The 20,993-nt window shown below is 41.6% G+C and overlaps 1 protein-coding gene across 2 annotated transcripts in view; it reads right to left on the bottom strand.

Moving 5' to 3' along the window:
• Positions 1-16,859: 16,859 nt before the first annotated feature.
• The window catches only part of TMEM177 (transmembrane protein 177), a 4,674-nt gene continuing 540 nt past the window's right edge, over positions 16,860-20,993 (bottom strand). The window contains exons 2-3 of one of the 2 annotated variants that reach the window (XM_035332003.1): positions 18,869-19,015; positions 16,860-18,005 (exon numbers count right to left, since the gene is read on the bottom strand). In XM_035332003.1, the coding sequence (XP_035187894.1) occupies positions 17,056-17,991 (936 nt within the window). In that variant the 5' untranslated portion in view covers positions 17,992-18,005; positions 18,869-19,015 and the 3' untranslated portion in view covers positions 16,860-17,055. Of the gene's footprint in view, positions 18,006-18,486; positions 18,600-18,868; positions 19,016-20,993 lie in introns of those variants that run through there. The other variant, XM_035332002.1, reaches the window with a different exon arrangement.

Below are 20,993 nucleotides of genomic sequence, written 5' to 3' on the forward strand. Positions count from 1 at the left end.
TTCCTTTGACTGCCATTCTTTACATGGTTTTTGATCTTTCTCTGCCCTTTTCTTCTTTTAATTCCTGAAAGCATTCACTCTCATTATTTTTCCAGTCTATTTGTTAAAGATTGAATAATTTATATTTGCTTGCAATTAGTCCTCAATCTCTGAACAAATGTTATGCTTGCAGGACTCTAAATGCGCAAGTAATCCTACAGCCATGCAAATATTCTTCAAGATCCAAACTTAAAGGCTGTAAACACTGCTTTTGTCTTATTTCCTTTAACTTTCAAGTATCAACACACAGTCACTCTGAACAAAATTCACCTTTATTGCCCACAGACCAAAGAAGACCACCATGGTATTTTGTGGTGCCTGACCTTATGGATAGCTTACACTTTATAAATTGCAAAGAAAGTACATCCTCTTCCAAATTACAGAATAGGTGCATATATTGTGAAATAAAACGTAGCCAGAAAGTGCTACCTAGCTCCTGGAGGCACAGGCTGGCTTGTGCTCCTAATGATCAGGCTAGCTCCTTCTTAGACAGGTCCACAATGCGTGATGGCCTCTGTTGTGGTGAGATACTTTTATATATAATGGTAGTAATAACAATAAAATAAGAGCTTTTTTCCTTTTTTTTTTCCAGTTCATTGTGTGAAATGATAGGACGGCTGTGCTGCAGATCCCCAGAGCAGCTTTACACCATGAATCCGCTGCTGGGCTGGCACCTGGTGTGTGGGAACATGGGGACTCTGTGGGTGGCATGGGACAAGCAGGTAACAGGAGCCAAACCTGCCTCTCGCAGCACATCCTTCAGGCAACCAGCTGGTGTGGTCAGAGACCTCACTGCAATGCATCCCAAAATGGGGGAAGGCAGCAGAGTTGGGAGATTCATTCCAAAAGTGCGCTCCTGAACCAAACCAAAACGCTGGTGCAGAGGCACCCTCGGCATTACTCTCCTGCAGTGTATCAAGCTCCCTTCTGCTAGAATGAAATGCTGTTTGTAAAAGTGAGTCTAGCTGAAAACTGGTTTGCTCCAAGTGATGAGGCTTCAGCAAACCTTTTACTAATGTTACAACATATCTGTCTCTACAGATTTTCAGTTCACTTTGCACTTGTGTTTGCTGGTTACCAATGCTGAAGTAAAACAAAATAAACACATCAAACACATGCAGACATTGCTTAAAAAATAATGCAGATTATAACCTGTTGCATTCGTCTTCTTTGTCCTCAAAGTAAAAAAAACAAGAACCCAAAGTCATAGAACAGGGTATCTGTCTACTCTGCCAGCTACATTAAGTGTCTCTGTCTGGGTCTTTGGTCAGACACAAAGTCAGATACTTATGACTTTGCCATTTTTGTACATATAAAATATAACTTGTAACTACTTTTAAGAGAAAACTTTAGTGCATTGCGAAGGAAAAGATGATGGCAGCAGAGCTCCTGGCCTGGTCTGCTCCCCGTGGCTGTTGTCACAGAGAGAGTGGATTTGGGATGCTACTGCAGCCCAGTGACGCCCAAGGCAGATGGTGCTCATCCAATTCTAGTGTGAGCAATTTTGCATTCACCTACTTCTTACCTTCTAGCCTAGGGTAATAACCATAAGAATTCGCTCACATTTTTATTTACTGCCATTCTTCTGCTATTTGCCTTACTCGTGAAGACTGCAACAGTTATCATCATGCAGTGGGACTGCATGGCTTCATAATCAGAAACAAATTTTCTAAGCCCTGGCTTTATTATTTTAATTCTTATATTGATAATGAAATACCAAATGAGAACAGAATTGAGCCTACGAGATAAGATGTCAGAATAATTTTATGTCTTGTCACTAGGTAATGATTCAAATGGTATCTCACACTTAGCTGCCTTCATTAATGACTTGATGGTGAGCATGTTTCAGCAATCGTGAACGTGTGGAACACTCCGTGTTCTGGGGAAGGGATTAGCTTAATGAGGAGAAAGCCAATTTCCTGAAGAAGTGCCTTACATAGTTCCCGCTTTTAAAGGAAGGACTGTGACATGGACAATTTGTCATTACACGGTATAAAAAACATTTAACTTCACAGTTTGCTGCGTTTATAGCTCTCCTGCAGAGGGAAGAGAGACTAATAGATTTTTCTCACCTAGTAAAATAGAAGGGGAAATCTGTCCCTCTGAGTCCTTTCGCTCAATAGAGAAGCACTCATTACTGCGAGATTGTGTTCAAGGAGCAGCCTATCATTTAGCCTCTCGGACACAGCACAAGTTTCACTAGGTGTTCATTACACCCTTAGATGCCTCTGAAAATCTGGCCAACGGGCACTAAAACCCTGCAACAGTTTTGATAGCCACTGAATCATGCCTTGTATCCTTCAAATACAACATACATGGTTATGGGCAAATATACTGAGCTTTAGCATTCAAGAACTAAGAGCAACGACAGGATTTCTGTAAGTCAAAACTAGAGTACCACAGTGCTGCAATCTTTGGTAGAACCAGCAAAGCTGTAGAAAGGAACAACTAGCAGCATTAGGTCATCTAGACCATCTTGCCAACAAAGGATGTTTCTCTACAGCCTTGGCAAGCGAACCTGGTAATCAGGCTTGCCAAAATAAAACTGGCAGCAGCCTCAATACCTGATGTGCAAGGAAAAGAACTGAGCACAGACCTAATATTTACTTTGTCTACATCTTTTTCAGAGTTTAAGCAGAAAGGCTACAATGTCCTTGAATATTCATCCACAGGAAATACCTGCACTGCATTAGCTGTGTGTTGGCACTTGACACTTTATGCCATCTTGGATTTTTCCAGCAAATTTAAGTACCATACTGGAAAAATTCTACAGGGAAGGTTTAATTTTTTTTTCCTGTTCATTAACATAAGATGCACTATTTACCAGCCTACATCAGCAAGTTATGACAACCTTACCATAATATAAAAAGACTGCGTTTAGGGAACAGAGATTTAGCACAGTAAAAGATTACAGTTTTAGACAGTCTCAAGCTTTCTCACTGTTCAGCAGCAAAAACCTTCTGTAAGTGTGCTCTTGAGCTAACCCTTTCCCAGCACAACCATTCTGCTTCTTTTCAAAGTGACTCAGAAAAACAGACTTACATAAAGAAAGTGGACCCTGTCCATCTACAAAACTACACCTTGTTAATAGTTCTCTGTGAAATTATAAAAATGAAAGAAGCTGGACAGCCATTAGAGAAACATCCCCACACAGAAGACATCCTCAACATCCTCGTCCTCACATAGGATGAAGTTATACATTGAAATTGGTGGCAGCCTGCTCGATGACGAACACTTCTCTTAAATGAGCAAGATGCTTTTCGTGTAAGATTTATTTTTGTTAACGCAAATCACCAAACAAAACGGATCAAATATGCTATCTTTAGGCTGATGATGAACAAAAACCACTGTGCTTTGAGGTCAGGGGAGATACTGGCCACTGTCATTCTGCCCATCTCATGCGAGGCAGGCATGTACAGCACTCCGAAATTCCTCAGGCAGCAGCCAAGATCAGGGTGCGGTAACTGCTCCCTGTGCTATCCTGCAGTGACAGCCACAGCCTCTGTTCTGCCGCTTTGGAAAGAAGAAAAGGACATCTACTGGAAGTGTTATTGTATTGAATATAAACCTGCCAGCTACCTTGTGTAATAATGACTTGAACATGCCCAAGAAACAGTGATATACGTATAAAATATTCATTATTTCTTCCTTGTCAGCTTGCAGACCTTTCTGCTTAGATTACTTTTGATTTCAGGACAGTCAAACTGACTACCACTTTGTGATCTGTTCAAATGCACGTGTCCAAAACTTGGGATGGTATAAATTCATATAACTCTGCTGATTTCAGAGATATCAATAGTTTCTAGTCCATGTTTAAAATCCGTGACTTGTTTCTAACATACACAAAAGTGGAGGCATGGTTGTATTTTCTGTATTTTAATAGAAAATTTAAGTTACAGATAATCCTACGTCCCAATAAATGTGCAAAACTTAAAATAAAAGGATGGATATTGTGTTCTTCTCAAATAAATACTTTTTTTTCCTCTTGCCTGTGTTTACACAAATTGTGTTACCACATATTGTGACTTTTCTTAAATCCTATCACTTTCGCTTAAGAAATCTTAAAGTTCTCAAATACTGAATAATTAATTGGCTGTGGGAAGCTGTGAGCACATTTTATTTTCCCAGTGCAAAGATGGTATTCTCAGAGCATCAGTAAGAAACAGAACATGTTAGAAAAAGAAAAACTTTTAGAAAAAGTACATGCATCTTTTCTTTAAGTGGTGCAAAACAGGACAAGAATTAGGTACTTGATCCACTTGTCCTTTCTGATGCCCATCTCACCTCTTAGATTCCTTCTACCCGTTTATGGTCATTGCCAATAAAAAATCAGATTCTCACTGGACACAAGTCAGCATTATTCCACCAAAAATAGGGCAGTTATGCTAGTTTTCATTACCTAAAGATATGAAAAATATTAAGCTTGTGGCTGGGATTACATGACAAGAAGATGATGTTCGTGTACTCTTCCATGATTCCTTGAGTTGCTAAACAAAACAGTGAACAGAAAATGAACATGATTGTAATGGAAATTAATATTCTCCTGGCAAAAAGCTGCTTTTGAGGTGTAAGTGGTCAGGGAATACCAATCAATGAGAAGCTGGCTCAGAGACAGAAAACAACAAATAGAAATATTCGGTCATTTTTCAACTTCACCTAATGTTGATTGTGTAACACCCCTATGTATCATACTGAGACCAATCTGATTTGCTAAATTAATTCATGAACAAGTAATCACAGAGAAGTGAAAGGCAGAGTTCTGCAGCTGGGACAGTCAGTGCAACAGAAAAAATACCTCAGAGGAGTTCGACAAAACTAGAGGTCGGGTCTGCCGATGAGAATCACCATAAAGAAGCATATGAAAATACACTGCAGAACTGAAAGGTGGAATTCATCCACAATAATGGGTTCACAAATTACTATAGGATTGCTTTTATGTGTCATCCAATTTTGATTATCAACAGTATTATTTGACAATTAGTCTTGGTCTGACATAATTGTCCTAAGTGGGATCCAACCCCAGATCCTTAACTGGATCCCGCTCCTGCTGGACCCTTCCAAGTTCTCATCATCCCTCTTGACAGAGAGGTCCCAAATTACACGCACATTTTTGGGTATTCTCTGTTGATGAACAGCCTCCCAAAACACATGGGCAGCTGTCATATAACTACCTCCGATCTCCATCCAACAGCAGAAAGAAAGTGAAACGTTACAGAACTTTACATCGATGAATAAAGACAGATTTTAAACTTCATCCCTCTGAATATTAGGATGGGCTGAGGGAGGAAATACTGAACACGTAGAAAAAAAATCATCCTAAATATAATGAGGATTCTCTGGTAAACACATGGCTCAAAAGGAGTTCTGGCAAGATATATGTCATCTCTTGTGTAACTTCAGTAGCAGTTACTCTTGACAAAACCAGTCAGTCTGGTCCCCTTCGTTTGCTAACCTCTCATTATTCTATCAGTGACAAGGACAGGAGCCTACGCCCTGCAAAGGACATAAGCCACTTTGTTATCCTTAAAAATAAGATACCTCTATAGCAACATCAGGCAATTCCTAATGGCCACTTCATAACACGCGAGCCCAGGAAGCGACAAATAGCATCTCCAGCTGAGAATACCAGGAGAGACCATGCCTATTTAGATTAAAAAGAGAAGAGTCGAGACAAGAATCACCCAAAGTGATGCTGAAAGGGCAAAGTACTTACAAACGCTTTTAACTTCTGCAGACAATACCTTCAGCAATGACATAACAGATCTGTTTCAACAGTAGTTGAAAACTTTTCAGATCATGCCTTATTTTCTCTAATGATGCTCTTCGTGGCACCTCTAACAAAATATAAAAAGCTATCATAGAGCTTTTATTAAGCACTGAAATCAGTGAGGCATGTTGTGCCTGCGAGGTCCCCAGGGCCACATCCATGCAAGTTACAATCATGGCGTTTATTCTGTCTCTGTATGTAGAAGGCTGAAGGGGAGTAAGGAAGACTTGAGGTGAAGGAGACTCTGGAGTCAGACGGATTTAATTTTATATCATAGCACTGAGTCAGCCCCGAGCTGAGCAGGGCCCCATGCTGGGGAAGGGCAGGCACCAGCCCAGGCCGCAGCCCTGCTCTCCAGGGCCTGCAGCAGCACCCACGGCCTGGCCCAAGGGGCTGAGTTAACCTGGGCACTGGCGAGATGTCAGGTTGCTCCTGTGCTCCCATGTTTCTTATGTCATTCTCACCAAAGCCATAAGTCACCAAGATTTCCTGTGTTATGTGGAGGTCATTTCTATGACAAGTGATAAAATCGTATTTTGCCAAAATGATACAGAGTAAGTGCAAACTGAGAGTTACCTGAAAATAACATAATCATCAAGCCTTCAGTACCATCGTTTGGCCAACAGACACCGCAAAGAAACAGCAATACGAGGCTGATCAGTTGTTTTCATTATCGACCAAATACAAATCTCGGTTCAAATGGTTTTTCTCATCCCAGCCTCCCCTTTATAAACTCCTCCTGATACACCACGAGGATCCCAGCCCTATGTCTCCCATGGTGCAGAGCTGTCATAGGTGGCTCCTTGTACCCTGGTCGGCCTCAGCCCCTGGTTGGAGCCGTGCAGGAAGATGAAGGGATGCTGTGAAGGAGCTGTACTTAGCTCAGAGAGGATTCTCTAGGAATGGATGCCACTTGGCACAGATCACAGCATTTTTCATGACTTTTCTTCTCAGCCATGGACAGACCATGGTAGAAACCTTGGGTCTACGGTCAGCTTTCTGCCACTATTTCCTTGAGTGGCAAACTTGGCACAAATAAAAATCTTGCTTACCACCAAAGGTTAGTTCAGTTCTTTCCAGAATTGAAATGCTGCTCAAGGGTCAAAGCTCACCAGGCAAAAGAAAACGTCTCAGTTGGTGAGACACCTGCTGCATATGTCTTACACCAGGCTCTCTGATCTGGCCAAATCCCATTGACTCAAACGGTATGCTGTCCATCTGTGGTAACTAAATAATTCATAGTTGCTGCAGTGTAGAGACTAATTCTGGTCTTATTAAGAGCTGACAGCAATCTTGGGCCAGTCTCCCCTTTCCTCGGTTGGTTAGACTCACATTAATCAAGGCCTTTGGCTAGCCACTGGTTTTCCTTCCAGCATGGTCTTGGCACTCAAGAAGCCAGAAAGGATTACGAACAGCAATGTAACATCAGCTGAACCAAAGAATCTCAGACTGCAACTCAACACAGCCCGCTAATTCCACAAAAAGCAGTCATGTCATCCAAATCTATGTGCTTTGCTGAATTCATGGAAAACAAACAAACAAACAAACAAAAAAAAAAAACTTATCTTTCAGAGAGAATGTCAAGTTGTATCCCCACTGGGCAGGAGTTTCTCAAGCGCATATGCTCACTGACTTGCTGCCAATGCTCTTGTGAGTGACTGCCTGCCAAGAAGCACACCAAGTTCACATCTGACGCTCCCTCCTATCTAGGATGTTCTCTGCCTGACAGATCGCTGCTCTTTGGCCCATAAAATCATTTATTAGCAGCAGAAAAGGGGAAAGGAGAAACCTCAGCATGTGTGATTTTCCTTAAATTACTTACAGGGACATTGAACAGGCTGGGTTTTAAACTGGGGAATCTCTGCTTTATAGCCGACAGCCTGTGAACCCATCCGCCAGCTGCAGGGAAGGAGACCTTTTAACAGCTGAGTTAGAAAACTCTTGATGAGTTTATGATGGCATGATGGATGCACACATTAAATGACAGCAGATAAAACAGCTACAACATAATCTTTATTTTATACATGAGTTTTCAAGAAACCTACTTTTGCAATAGGAAATTTGTACTGTGTGCTCTTTGGTAGCCTGGGTAGAACCTAACTTAAAGGAAGTTACAAAATGCTAATAAATCAACTTGTAAAGATGGAAAATTGTAAAAGACAGATGAGGTGATAATACATCTCTGCTTTAGTCCTTGGAAAGTTTTTTTTTGGATAGTAATGAAAAGGGTAGCAGTCTCTTTGCTCTCCTTAACCTCTTGCCATGTTAAACTCTTCCAGGAATAAAAGTGTCTTTTTTCTTTTCTAGGAAGACAGTATTAAAAAAATAATCAAAGATGAAATAAGACTTGAGAAGCAGGCAGAGGGGGCACTTCCACACTGAGAAAACAATCCATCCAAAGAGAAGGCAGTTACTGCTTTGTGGTTGTCATCCACTTTGGAGGATTACTTTGTTTCAGTGTCTTACTTCCCAAGGACTTAAACATTTTCCACATTAGATATAATGAGAATATGATGTAAAAGCTCCTTGGATTGTGTGACATAGCCAGCTCAGGCTCCCTCCTGTTTAGTAACCCACCGGTGTACTCCCTGCATCTTCCCCTTCTGGCCCCATGATTCCTGAGTTTCCTTGCACAGCATGACACGGGGATTCCCCTTATGCATCCTTGCCTACAACACTGTCCTTACACTAATCCCGAAGAGATTGTGGCTTAAACCTACAAATCATAAACCTGAAGAGATGATTTAACATTGGTCTTCAGCCTCCTCAACACGCACACTAGCACATCATGCAGCACAGTGAGCATGGCGTGGCCTCCCCAAGCCGTGTGTTAGAAGGACATCACAGCTGCCCTGTGGGGTGGTTTGATCCTAGCCATGCAGCTTGGCGCTGCTCAGAGCAGACTGACTGACCGATCCCCTCCTGGGATCCATCAGCAGGGTTGCAGCGACCCTTGCTGAGGTCTGACCAGCACGTAACATAGGTGCTCGGGTTTGGGTGATGCGTACTGATTTGTAGTAACAAATTTCTGTTACTACATAGTTATGCCTGATGACAGTTTTAGGCAAGCACCTCTGTTGGATTTGGCCACCAATATCAGCTCTATTTATGCCATCTGAGGCAAAACTCTGTGAGATTAGAACCAGAGTGACACCATGAAAAAAACAGAGTGCTGTAGGTCTGGTTTTTCCTCCGAGGCTTTTCACTCCCCAGTTTCAACTAAAGCCAATGTACATTTGATACCCATGATGAAAGGACAGGTAAGAGCCAATTCTTTCATAACAGACGTCAGCTTTGAAAATTCAGGATGAAAACGCTGAGTGAAAGGGGAAGGGACTTTGACACATCTATTCCCGCAACACACACACGCACAGAGCATCCTGCAGAGCTCAGAACTGCACCAGCCCTGTTTCCAGGCTCAGAATAAAAGAGACTTCAGAGACAGCCATGATGTAACTTGGAAAATTCACGCTTCAGGAAAACTTAGTTCTCTATGTACCACTTCTACAGCACAAGCACTTTTGTATCTGGGTCAAGAAAGCAGTAAGTACACGTGCCACTGAAGTGCTTGTTCCAAATGTGGCACCGCATTTGTGCTTTTGTTTCCCACTCACTGCGTAAGCAGAAAAAAAGCCCTGGTCATCCCATGACTATAGAAGAAAATTTTACCTTTCGTGATCCATCTCTTCTGAAGCTTTAGCCCAGATTTTTTGTTTAATACTCACTTAAAGAAATCCCAGACATAGAGAAAATCCCATAAAATATTACTCTCATTTTTATTGAGTTCTATTCTTATATTGAAGTTCTTGCATTTTTAAGGCTCTACATACCCAGTTCAGCTTCTGGAAATTTAGGAAAAAATCAATAACAATGTTTTTATAGTTCAACTTGCTATTGCAAAAGCATGACTTTAATTTGCAACACAAATGATGTTCTGTCCAGGAAGGCAAGAAAAAAACTTTTACCTTTTCACCTGCTTCAAAGGTTTAAAGTTCACATGCAACCATTGTGTGTTCAACAAGCCACCTGCAATGGTGCCACAGCCATCTTCACGTATGATGCAGGTGTGTTCACTATTAAGATCAACAAATTGATATTGCAAAAAATTATCTGGATTTACAACCTCCATAAAATGATGGCTTCAGCATTTCCTAGTATGAGGTGTTGGCACGCTCACTGAAAACTTTATTGATAAAAAGTTTTTCTCATTCCTTATTTGATTCTTTCAACATTTGCTACTGTATCTTTAAGTGGAAGAATGTGGAAGTGGAGGGTAAAGAAGTGTTAAGGGATTTAGCAGTTTTCCAATTTGCTAAAAATTTCCAATTTGCTATATAAAATATATACACACAAACTTTTGGGAGCACTGGCTTTTATTTTCCTATGGTGACTTCTAACCATCACAGGCATATAATGAATGTCTGAACATTAAGAATTTATGTGTGCTGCCTTAGATGAGCATAATTCTCAACTATTATTAATGAGGAACTATAAAACACACTTCAAGTTTTATGCCTAAATTACATGAAGTTTCCTAAAACCATAAATACATCTGCCTATTGGTATCTACAGAGAATTACATAACATGCTTTTATAACACAGTCACTGAGGCAGTGGAACTCATCCCATCTGAGAAAAGATCTTACAAGGATAACTTTCTGCAGAGTAACTCTTCCCCTGCTCTGTTTTCTAAAATATTTATAGGTGCCTCTGGTCTAGTCAGAAAACGGAGGGAAAAAAGTTTCAAAAGTGGCATCAGTATTTACAACATAGCTTGATCTTAATTTTCAATATCCCCTGAAAAACAAAACCAGCGTTTCATTGTAATTCATTTGTTATTTAAGAATGAATACAGCTTTACAATAGTAAAATGGATTATAGCTTTATCTTTAGTTCCATATTCATTAAATTTCTTTAAAAGTGGAGTCATTTACTAGTTTTCACTTTTGGGAACATCATCCAGTTCTAGTTTTTATATCACAAATTACGGCTTGGGTCTCAGATGATATACAGTGATACTGAAAATTTTATTTGTGGCAAAAGAACCTGGCAAAACTCAATTTTTCTCAGGCTGGAAGTATGTAGTAGCATGGGTTTTTAGATCAGCAGACATAGTAAAGACAGCATGGTATTGAACTGCCACATGTTGTTTAGTGGAAGTCTAGTGCAAGAGGGAACCATCAGGTTTAGTTCTTCATTCCTCTAAATCAGAGGCTACTCCACTGCTGTCTCTGGTGGCTATGCAATGTCTGCCTCCAGCCTGACAGAGCATGGACAAGGGGTCAGTGAGGGCAGCAGAACTAAAAGCTGAAGATGCACGCCTGTCACTTAGAGCACCCAGAAAGTTGCTGCACACACAGAACTGGGAAATGATGGAAATGATGGAAAAGGGGCTACCTGAGGGTGTACTGAGCAGAGGGAGCGTTACTGTATTTGACGGTCATGAAGAAAATGCTCATGAGCAGCTAAGTTTCTGTGCTTGCTGCTGAGGCTGCAAAGACAACTTACTAAAGGGAAATCAGGTGCAGATGGCAACAGAAGTCTACTGCAATTCTTGTGCAGTATAGTGCTTTGTAACAACTTCAAGATTTTAGCCAGGAAATTTAAGGAACATGGGATTATTTTCCTTGGTTTTGCCTAGGCATATCTTCTGCATTCTAAACTCCTTGCCACTACAACAGTCATTCAAAGTCACTTTTTTTTTTAATTATTATTTTTTTGTCAAAAGCAAGTAAGTGTTCTTTTTCATCAGACAAAAAACAACAGATCCCTCTGCTTCTGCTCAGTGGCAGGTAATTAAAACATTTGTAAACTCAACACCTGCACTCAAGTGCAACACGGACACACCTGAGCACAGTCAACATCGGTACGAGCACCTAATGGTACCACACTAATTATTATTTCTCAAGTCAAAATATATCACCCAACCACAAAAGGTACACGAAATTCCCTGCGGTTCTTGGGAACAGGAAACATTTTCTAAGGGCTCCGAGGGGACAGCAGCAACTTAACATTGGCAGAGATAAATGGCATTAAGATCAAAAGTATACTAGGTGCCAGAAACTGCAAGCAAGAAATACATATTTCAAAAAGTAATGCTAAATGGAAAATTCAAAGACAATGTATCTTTTTCCTTGGCCAAAACATGTTTTCTAACCACAGTGCTTATTTTTCAGTTAGTCAAAGGCTTTTTCATTGCAAAAACCATGTAGACTAAACCCAGTAAAACAAAAGATAAGTTAAAGCTGCTGTGGTCTTTAGCTAGTAAGCGCTGTAGGAGCAAGTAGGTAGTGCACATCAAAATGCAAGTAGCAAGTGAGCTTAAAATGTTCCCAAATCTCCTTTGAATGAGCTGCAGCAGCTTTCAAGATGAGTCAGCAGGCAGAAGAGGTAATTAGAGTAGCAGAGCAAGGGGAAATGCAAAAGAACGGGGAATAAAGAAACATCATTCCCACTGGAAAATTATTTCAGCAAATGACAGAAGCAAAGCTACCAGAAGACAGCCGGTCTGCCCCATGCCACTAGACAGTTACTAGGGAAAAGCTTATAGCCTGCTGCATGGCCCTGTCTAATGCTCCCTCTGTAACACCTGCTGCAACTGTGAACCTGGGACTGGGCTCCTGCAGGGCCACCCCGAGCAGGCTGCCCAGCACCACGTCCAGGCACGTTCTGGAGATCTCCATGGAGGAGACTCCACCACCTCTCTGGGCAGCCTGTGCCAGTGCCCAGCCACCTGCACAGCACGGAAGTGCCTCCTGGTGTTCAGACGGAGCCTCCTGTGTGCCAGTTTGTGCCTGTTGCCTCTTGTCCTGGCACTGGGCACCACTGAAAAGATCCCGGCTCCATCCTCTGTGCACCCTCCCGTCAGGTGTCTAGAGACACTGACCAGATCCTCCTGAGCCTCCCCTTCTCCAGGCTGAGCGGTCCCGGCTCTCTCAGCCTCTCCTCACAGGAGAGGTGCTCTCCTCGGCCATTTCAGTAGCCTTTTGCTGGACTCTGGTGTTCCCATGTCCCTCTTGCACTGCAGGGCCCAGCGCTGGACACAGAACTCTAGGTGTGGCCTCACCAAGGCTGAGTAGAGGGAAAGGATCACATCTCTTGTCCTGCTGGTGAGACTTGGCCCAAAGCAGCCAAGAACAGAATTACCTGATACCTGAGGTTTTGCAAGACACCTACCCAGCTGAAGCAGCTTGACCACACGTGGGGGAGGACACGATTTCACCTGATTACATTCAAAGACATTGTTAACACCTTGACAATGCGTGAACAGTGATGTTCCTGAAGGCCAAAGCAGCTGGTGACTGAGCAACCAGGTCTGGCCTGGAGAGGGGCCCAGCTTCCACTAGAAGCATGATTTGGGGGATGATTCTCTTTTCAAAACTTATGCCCCCTCCACCCCCCACGTATTTATTGCAATATATAGAAAACACTTGCCTATTCCATTAGGCAGAAGCCTTAGTAGAGCAAGTCCTGTACCAGCACATGGCATCATAAACTGTTCCTGCAGGAAGAAGTATGCAGACTAAAGCAGAGGGAAATAAAGATGCACCTGAGATGGTTGTTTTTTAAAGAGCATTTTTGGAGACATCCTGAGTTTTAAAGAGTATTCTTTCTCCCAGTATTGGAGATCAGGATACATCACAGCAAAATTTATCTGACTAGGGACACTGAGAGCACCCAGCCCAGCCGCAGGGATGGTTAAAGTGTTGGAGAATTTCAGTTTCTGGCTATGAAACTTAGATTCATCTTTGTCCAAATAATCCCCCCCCCCCCCCCCCTTTTTTTTTTCCCCCCAGATGGGAAACACAGACTAATTTCTAGCCAAACTTTAATCATTTTCCAATTTTCAGATCTGGCAGATGGAGCAGCTTGAATATATTCACTTCAGATAAACAAACTGATACATTCTCAATGAAAAAGAAGTCCAGCAATACATCCATAAATATCCGTTTTTCATGTCCTTCAGATTTAATTTGTCTAACACGCCAGTTCCTAGAGAATTAGTACACTGTTTTTCTGTTCTTAAATGTAGTTTTGATTACAACCAAATTCAGCTTCTCCATCTCTGTCTTTATTCTGAAAGCTTAATTATGTCTTCCTACATTAGCGTTCCTCCACTTTCCAGTGCATTCTGCCTTTCTCAGATACATTTCCAGCTGAGATGAATGAAATAAAGGAGGAGATGGTGCGTGCAAGGATGTCAGGTTGTCTGCAACTTAATCATTTTTATATTAATGCAATCACACCTGCTACATGAGGCTTTTAATGAACAAGAGCAGATAACAGTTGCAGGATATGGCCTACATACTTGTCTCAGTGTCTGCTGCTTGCTAGGAATTGCATTTCCACATAGTAGAGATGCCTGCAGTTGTTTTCGTGATGCCTACAACTGCTGAGTACAGCAGTACTCAGCCCGGGATGGACTCTCTGCATTTGTTCCTTTAATGAAAGCTGCCTGTGATTCAGCCAGAGGGTGATGATTTCATTCATACGTTTTAATTCACTCCCACCCAAGCCACACTGTGCCACACTGGATGTTTCACAACTGTTCAGGCCAAGGGCAAAAGAAGAGCAGCCTCGGTTCCCAGCATCACTTTCCCAACACCACCAGCTTACCCGCTAGGGTGGCAGGCTCCACAGCTTAGCAGTCAGCTCTCCCACCATCCTATCTGTCAGGTTCTGGAAACCACTTTAATGTGAAAAGAGGGTGATAATAGCAGTCTGCTGTGATAAAAGGTGCTGTTTTCTAAATTGGCATTGCACTTCAATATTGTGGCAACACAATGGAGGACATTCTTTATTTGTATGCAACCTACGTGGAGATTTCACCCATGGAAGCCGCTTCTGAAGCTTCTTCTTCCTGGAAGCTACCAGAGGAGGTGAGATACCATAGCAGCTGATTCAGAAATGACTTTAAATCAGATGATTTCTACAATTTGTCTGTCTTTCAGAAAACCAGATAGCTCTGTCTTGCCCTACTTTTGACAGCTTTACATTTTTGAACATCAAATAAGCTGAAGGCATCTCCATGACAAGGAACCACAATACTTAGGGTGTTTCTTTCATGCCAGTGGGAATTCTAAGCAAAGGTGGCTCTTGGCTCTTGCCGCATTATCCACTAAAGCTTCCTGTACCAGCAAGCATTACATTTGTATAAAAATTAAGTTACAAGAATTCTTTTCAGTTATCTAGAAATTCAGGATAATATCCTAAATAAATCAGCCAAGGAAATCTCTCTTTAATGAAGATTGTGTATAAATTTAAACTAGAAACTCAATTTGGTCATTTTCTCCTCACACTTCATCCTTTATTCAATTTAGAGGCGCACAGATTTTTTAAACTGAATTTTGTTGAAACTGCTGCTGCTGTAAATCTCAAAGAACTCTTATTTCCTCTCTGCACTCTTTATGTAGTAGCACCTCCTAAAACCATATAAAACAAGTGGGCCAAGTTATCTCCCATAGTATTTAATGAAGTTCAGACACGTCTGAAGGAGTAGCACGAGGATGAATCAAACTCACAGACTATATAGAGCAGGAATTATATTCCAGCCTTGACCCACTACATCACTAAACCAGCAAACTTCTGTCTCGACCTTTTATATTGGATTTACCTGGAAGAGAAGACAAATAACATTTAGACTGAAGCTTTGAAAGCCTGCAGCCTAAAAGTAGTCTTTCAATTCCACAGACCAGATTTTGCCAAACTCTTTCACAAAGGTCACAAGAACATTAAACTTATGTCCTATAGCCAGAAAACATCTAAAAGGCATCTATCTCATGACTTGATGCTTCAAGGGCAAAACACAAGTGATTGGTGGTGGTGCAGAAAAATACCCATCACACAGATTACTGCAGCAGATACCCAAACAACTTAAAGATATGGCTTCAGCAATGCAAAGCAACGCCAGTGCCTCGGCAGCCAGTGTATCTACTTTATGTCAATGTGTGATTCAAAGGGAAAACAGAACCCAGTGATGCTTTGGGTAAACACTGACATGACAGTTACTGTTGTGACAGATAAAGAAGGGTCTAAGTCAGAGCAGAGAGGATGCTCAGTGCATCTGTGACTGAGAAGATACAAAACAATAGAAGTTTCCTGTAGGAATGACAGCAGAGATCAGAAAAGAAAACTTGTGAAGTCAGCAGGGACGGCTGCAGGAATGGCTGTAACAGAAAAGCAGAAAAAGGGGGACTACAAAGCTTGAGAGCTATTACCTTGGAGCTCACGTAAAAGATCCAAGGTGAGGCTGTAGAGGAACCTATACTACCCATGCATCAAAGGCCTCTCCAGAGGATTCGTAACCTTAGGCAAAGATCATCTCTGTCAGACAAACCTGACCTGGGGCTAGTCTGAAACAGGAACTGATTTCCTTTGGCAACTCCTGATCACAGACCTCACCAGTTCCGGCACTGCATGCCAGACTTTTTTGACCTAAGAGCTGATATACATCAACCTCTATTTTTAAATTAAGCAAAAGCCATCCCAAAGCAAACAGAAAGCCCTCTCCTGAAGATGCTTAGCCCACTTGTGAGAAAACAACCAACTGACTGATGTTGGTCGTTACATACTGCCACTGCTGGGAACACTGAAGATATACCCACTGCACTCACAATAACGTGTAGAAAACAGAACTAGATTTAACCTAAATCACTCAGGTTCTGGTAATAATCTAGCTGTGTTATTATAAATGGCAGCATAACTAGTTTTCCCTGCAAAAGAATGGTGATTGCAGTGTATGCAGCTTAAGAACTTACACAGAACAAAAGCACTGTGTTTTGGTATCTACTTAACAGTACAATATAGACTGACCAGTCTTCTAAACATCTTTGGGTTGTACCACAAGAATAATGGCAAAAATGAATTAAAAAAAAAAAAAAAATGTTTAAATGATAGTGCTCCCCTAACTCTCTCTTGGACTTTACCCTTTCCATTTTCCAGCCTGGAACTAGCAGGAAGTCAGAGCAGAGCAGAGCAACAGAACTTCCAGATCAGCATCTGAGAAGTTCCCTTTCTCAGTGGTCTTGTGATTTAAGATGCACACAGAACAGAGCACTTTTGAAGCAAGTCTTTAATATTTTAAGAGAGAATTCTTTATTCACAGAATGTGCAATAACTCTTTCCGAACTATATGCAAAAATAAACCCAAAAATTCTAATGAAGATACAGAGGAAAAAAAAAAAAAGGCAGCACAGCAGTGTTCCAAGAGAATACATAATTCACAAGTTTAAAATTCAAGCACTCCCTTCCTATGCCTGAAGCTCTCTTAAAATATTAACAATCAAATCTCTTCGGTAAGTGTACGGGGTATACTTTATTCTGAACCAGTGCCTTGGGAAAAGGTTACCACTTGGGGCATACATTTTCATTCCTTCTTTGCCCATCAGTGCACGAAGAATTCTGTTGCGGGACAAGATTTTATCATAAAATTCCACCCCACCTCTGGCATAGTCTTTGGAAACAGTAGCTGCATTTCTGTCAGCCTTGCAGTCTAGGTAATAGGTCACAGCATCATAACAAACATAGTAGAAGATTAGTCCAGCGGCAGCAACTGTGAGGTTACAGATGCTGCGAAGTATCTTGGGGCCAGTAGATAAACCCAGAGCTATCTTTACACCTACCCCACAAAGACACGTACCAGCTAAACAAACTGGAGCCACGACTGCCCTTGCTAAAGGGCTGCCATTCTGCAAATACACAACTTCCCTGGCCATTGCAAACTTCTGTGCTTCAAGTGAAAATGTCAGAGCTTCCTTCAAAGCAACACCTTCATTGCTCTCCCAGTCTACCTCTTTGCCATTGATCACAACAACGTGGTTGACTATTCCTTTTTTGTCCTCAACTGTGCTATCAAAATTAGGAGGTATGCCCACCAAAGAACCCGCAGGCAGCCAGGGGATTCCAGCACTGACTGGGTGGAAGCCAGAAGCAGCAAAAGCTCGATAGGAGTCATTGGACTTCACATCAGTATCTTGAAGGACATCCTGAAAGACACCACTGAGCCTCTGTGAAAGCTCAGCTGGCTGCCCATCCGACCAGCCCTCATGCAACACTTTGAACGTCTGCTCAGGAAACACATGATAGGAAAGGTTAGCGCCAAACAGTCCCACGCAAGAAGTAGCCAACAAAGTGATCTTGCGCTTCTTTACCCACACCGATGCCTTCTGCAGGAATTGCACTCCCATAGTCAAATCCTAACCTGTTCATAACACAAAATCAGGAATTAAAGTGTGCATAAATTTGTTTCTCATCTATGTACCATTTTAAAAACAAAACAACATGAGAAACAGCAGAGTACAATAACCAATGAAATATTAGTTTACATTAACAAAACACAAAATACTTCTACTGAGAAAGTGATACTAATTTGGGGGCCTCTGAACAACACAGGATAATTGATACAAAGAATTAACTTCTTCCTCTCCTCCAGTAAATCAATTTATTGCTGTAAAGCCAATAATAAAGCCACCATATGACCTCCTGCCCCCAGCAATCAATACACGTTCTCTATTTACCCAACACACACATATCTACTCCTTGCCATCGCAGTCCTCTCATTGCAGTCCACTACAGGAACAGACTGTAGAGATTACAGCCAGAAAGAGCCAATAATTAAATTAATCTCTAACCTCCTTGACAGTGCATCTCCAAGAATTTTACTTAGTTGCCTCAACACTAACCTTGGTAACTTGAGCTTGGCTACAACATCCAAAATGGGATCAGATCTTCCTCTGAAATTTTTGGGAGACAGAATATGCCTTTGGAGTTCTTTCTAATGGATAATCCATTTCAATGTGAAAAAAAAAATAAAGAACAGTATGAGTTTCCTCTAGTTTTTCCAGATTTCAACTACCTGGCTATGGTTCTAGCTTACTCAGCAAACAGCTGTTCCCAAAAAGAACATGCTTTTAATGGCAACTTTTAAATATTTTTCCTCTAAAATAATTTGTCTGACAAATAATTCATGCAATCCAGAGCACAAACTAGAACAGAAACTGTTTCAGGGTAGCTGACTACACTGTGACTCTTTAAATAAGCAGATAAATATAAAAACTTTCAAACCTGCCAAGTCCTTCAGTTCAAGATTCCTGCTTCCCTCGGGGAGTATCAGTTCCTTTCATGGACCAAGCCATATGATGTGTTCTGCCCAGGAAAGCTCCAATCTCTTAAAAAATCCCAGAGGCTACAGAATTCTCTCCTAAAATGATGCTATGATAAAGATATAAAAGCTAATTAAGCACCTAAGTCCCATAGACATCAGTGATAATTGGGTGCCTGTTTCCATTTGCATCTCGCAATGCCTCTTCTCTCAGAGCTTTACCACATGAGCTGTGGAGAGTCCTGCTTTAGCTGTTTAGGACATGACTATTTCCAGCTGTCCTTACAGGAAGCCAAGGGAGATAGAAGGAAAGAAGGAAAGGCAGAAGGAAACTGTACTTTGATACAACCACCAAGGTCTTAGCATAGAGCACCATCAAAGGTGGGCCTCAGCTATGCTGCTGGGCTTTGTACTGCAGCAGCTGAACACAGACATTTGCTCTTTTCTTCCACTCGGGCTGAACAATAACCTCCCACAGAGGGTGGAGTGGACAACTGGGGGCTGTAACATCATAAACCAGCACTGCGTGATATGCCAGGATACACCAGTCAGGATCAACAGCAAATTAATATTAACCACAGGGAAACAAAAAGGAATTAAATTAAAGGTGGTGCTTTAACGATATGTTATTACTACTCCTTCCTATGAAGCTCTTTCAAACTATAAATTCATCAGGGGAAGAATAACCTTGTTTAATGTTTATAGTGCACTGCACACATACCGAGTGCTTAATAAAAACAATGGTGCATGTAAGTATACAATAATTTAATTTGTATTTCTTATTATAATAACTAGTGGTATTCCAACACTGCTGAAGACCGGTGGCTGTGATTTGTTTGACAAAGTTATTTCAGAAAAAATGCTAAAGCAACAAAAGCTTGGGTGAAACACAATTTCAGGAGTTAACATCCTTGATAGCGGAGCTATAAAACAGAAAATGTTAATATTAAACCAAACAACCTCCTGGGAGTTAATGACCTCTTGGCAAATCTAGACTGTTAGTCTAGATCTGATTGAAAAGGTCACGCCATTTACAATGAGGGGGGCAGCACTTCAAAGGGTGTGATTATATGAAGACTCGCACTTGACCCACATATGAAGCTGAGCCAAGGACTTCCCAAGTTTCTCCCACTCACATGAGAGCAAACTCTCTTTCAGGCTGGCTAACAGACCTTTTTAAGATCAGAAACAGAGCAAGGAAAAAATTACTCCCTCAGCTCATGTACAGTGCGAGGAAGGCCAGACCACACTGAAAAACAGCATAGTATCCATTCTTGTATGATTAAATGGTGCTTGCCGAGCGCACGGGATGTTCAATACCACCCGGTCAGCAACTCGCATGCCCCGAGGAACACCTGGACAGCTGGCTGAACTGCAGGAAAGCGAGCCAGGAAGCACTCTGTTTATCTGCACACTTCTCCTGAACAGCCACAATGGGATGCACCTCCACAGCACAAGGCAAGAACACCTGCTTCCCTGTACAACTAGGTTTCTTCCTGCTTCGATTGGAAAAATTCTAACAGTTGCTACAGTTGTTAAGCCTTTTTTAATTACACTTTGTGCAGGTAAGGTCTCAAATCTTTGTGAATAGCCCCCCTGCAGCCCGTGCTGTAATTCTGTCTGGATTAAATCCTATGGTCCTGCCACCAACCTAATGCGGGAATAAACTGGAAATGCCACCAGCCTATTCATTTCTTGTGACGGCCAGTTCTCATGAAAATAAAAGAAAAAATGTCCTCAAAACCTGTCAGCACTTGTGCTTTCAAATCTTCCCCTAGGTTCATTGCAGATTTTTCTGTTCACGCAAATAAATCACACTGCGGCCCCAGCTGTGTATGGCATTTTTATCCATAAACTTTGCTCAACTTACTTGTAAGGAAGGCAACCAGAAATGACAAGGCAATTTATACGGACCAAAGCCTGTAAATTCCTATTCATTTAGTTAGTTCTGCTAAAGTCACATCAGAATTTGTATGCTGGCCTTCCCCAGGGGCTGAAATACTATTTAGCTCGCTGTGGTTTTATGGGCACTCATTCAAGCAAATTCACTGGAGTCTGTGAGACTTTTAGTTGCAAAAGTTCAAAACG

The sequence above is a fragment of the Oxyura jamaicensis genome, chromosome 7 (genome assembly GCF_011077185.1).
Source record: "Oxyura jamaicensis isolate SHBP4307 breed ruddy duck chromosome 7, BPBGC_Ojam_1.0, whole genome shotgun sequence".
Taxonomy (NCBI): Eukaryota; Metazoa; Chordata; class Aves; order Anseriformes; family Anatidae; genus Oxyura; species Oxyura jamaicensis.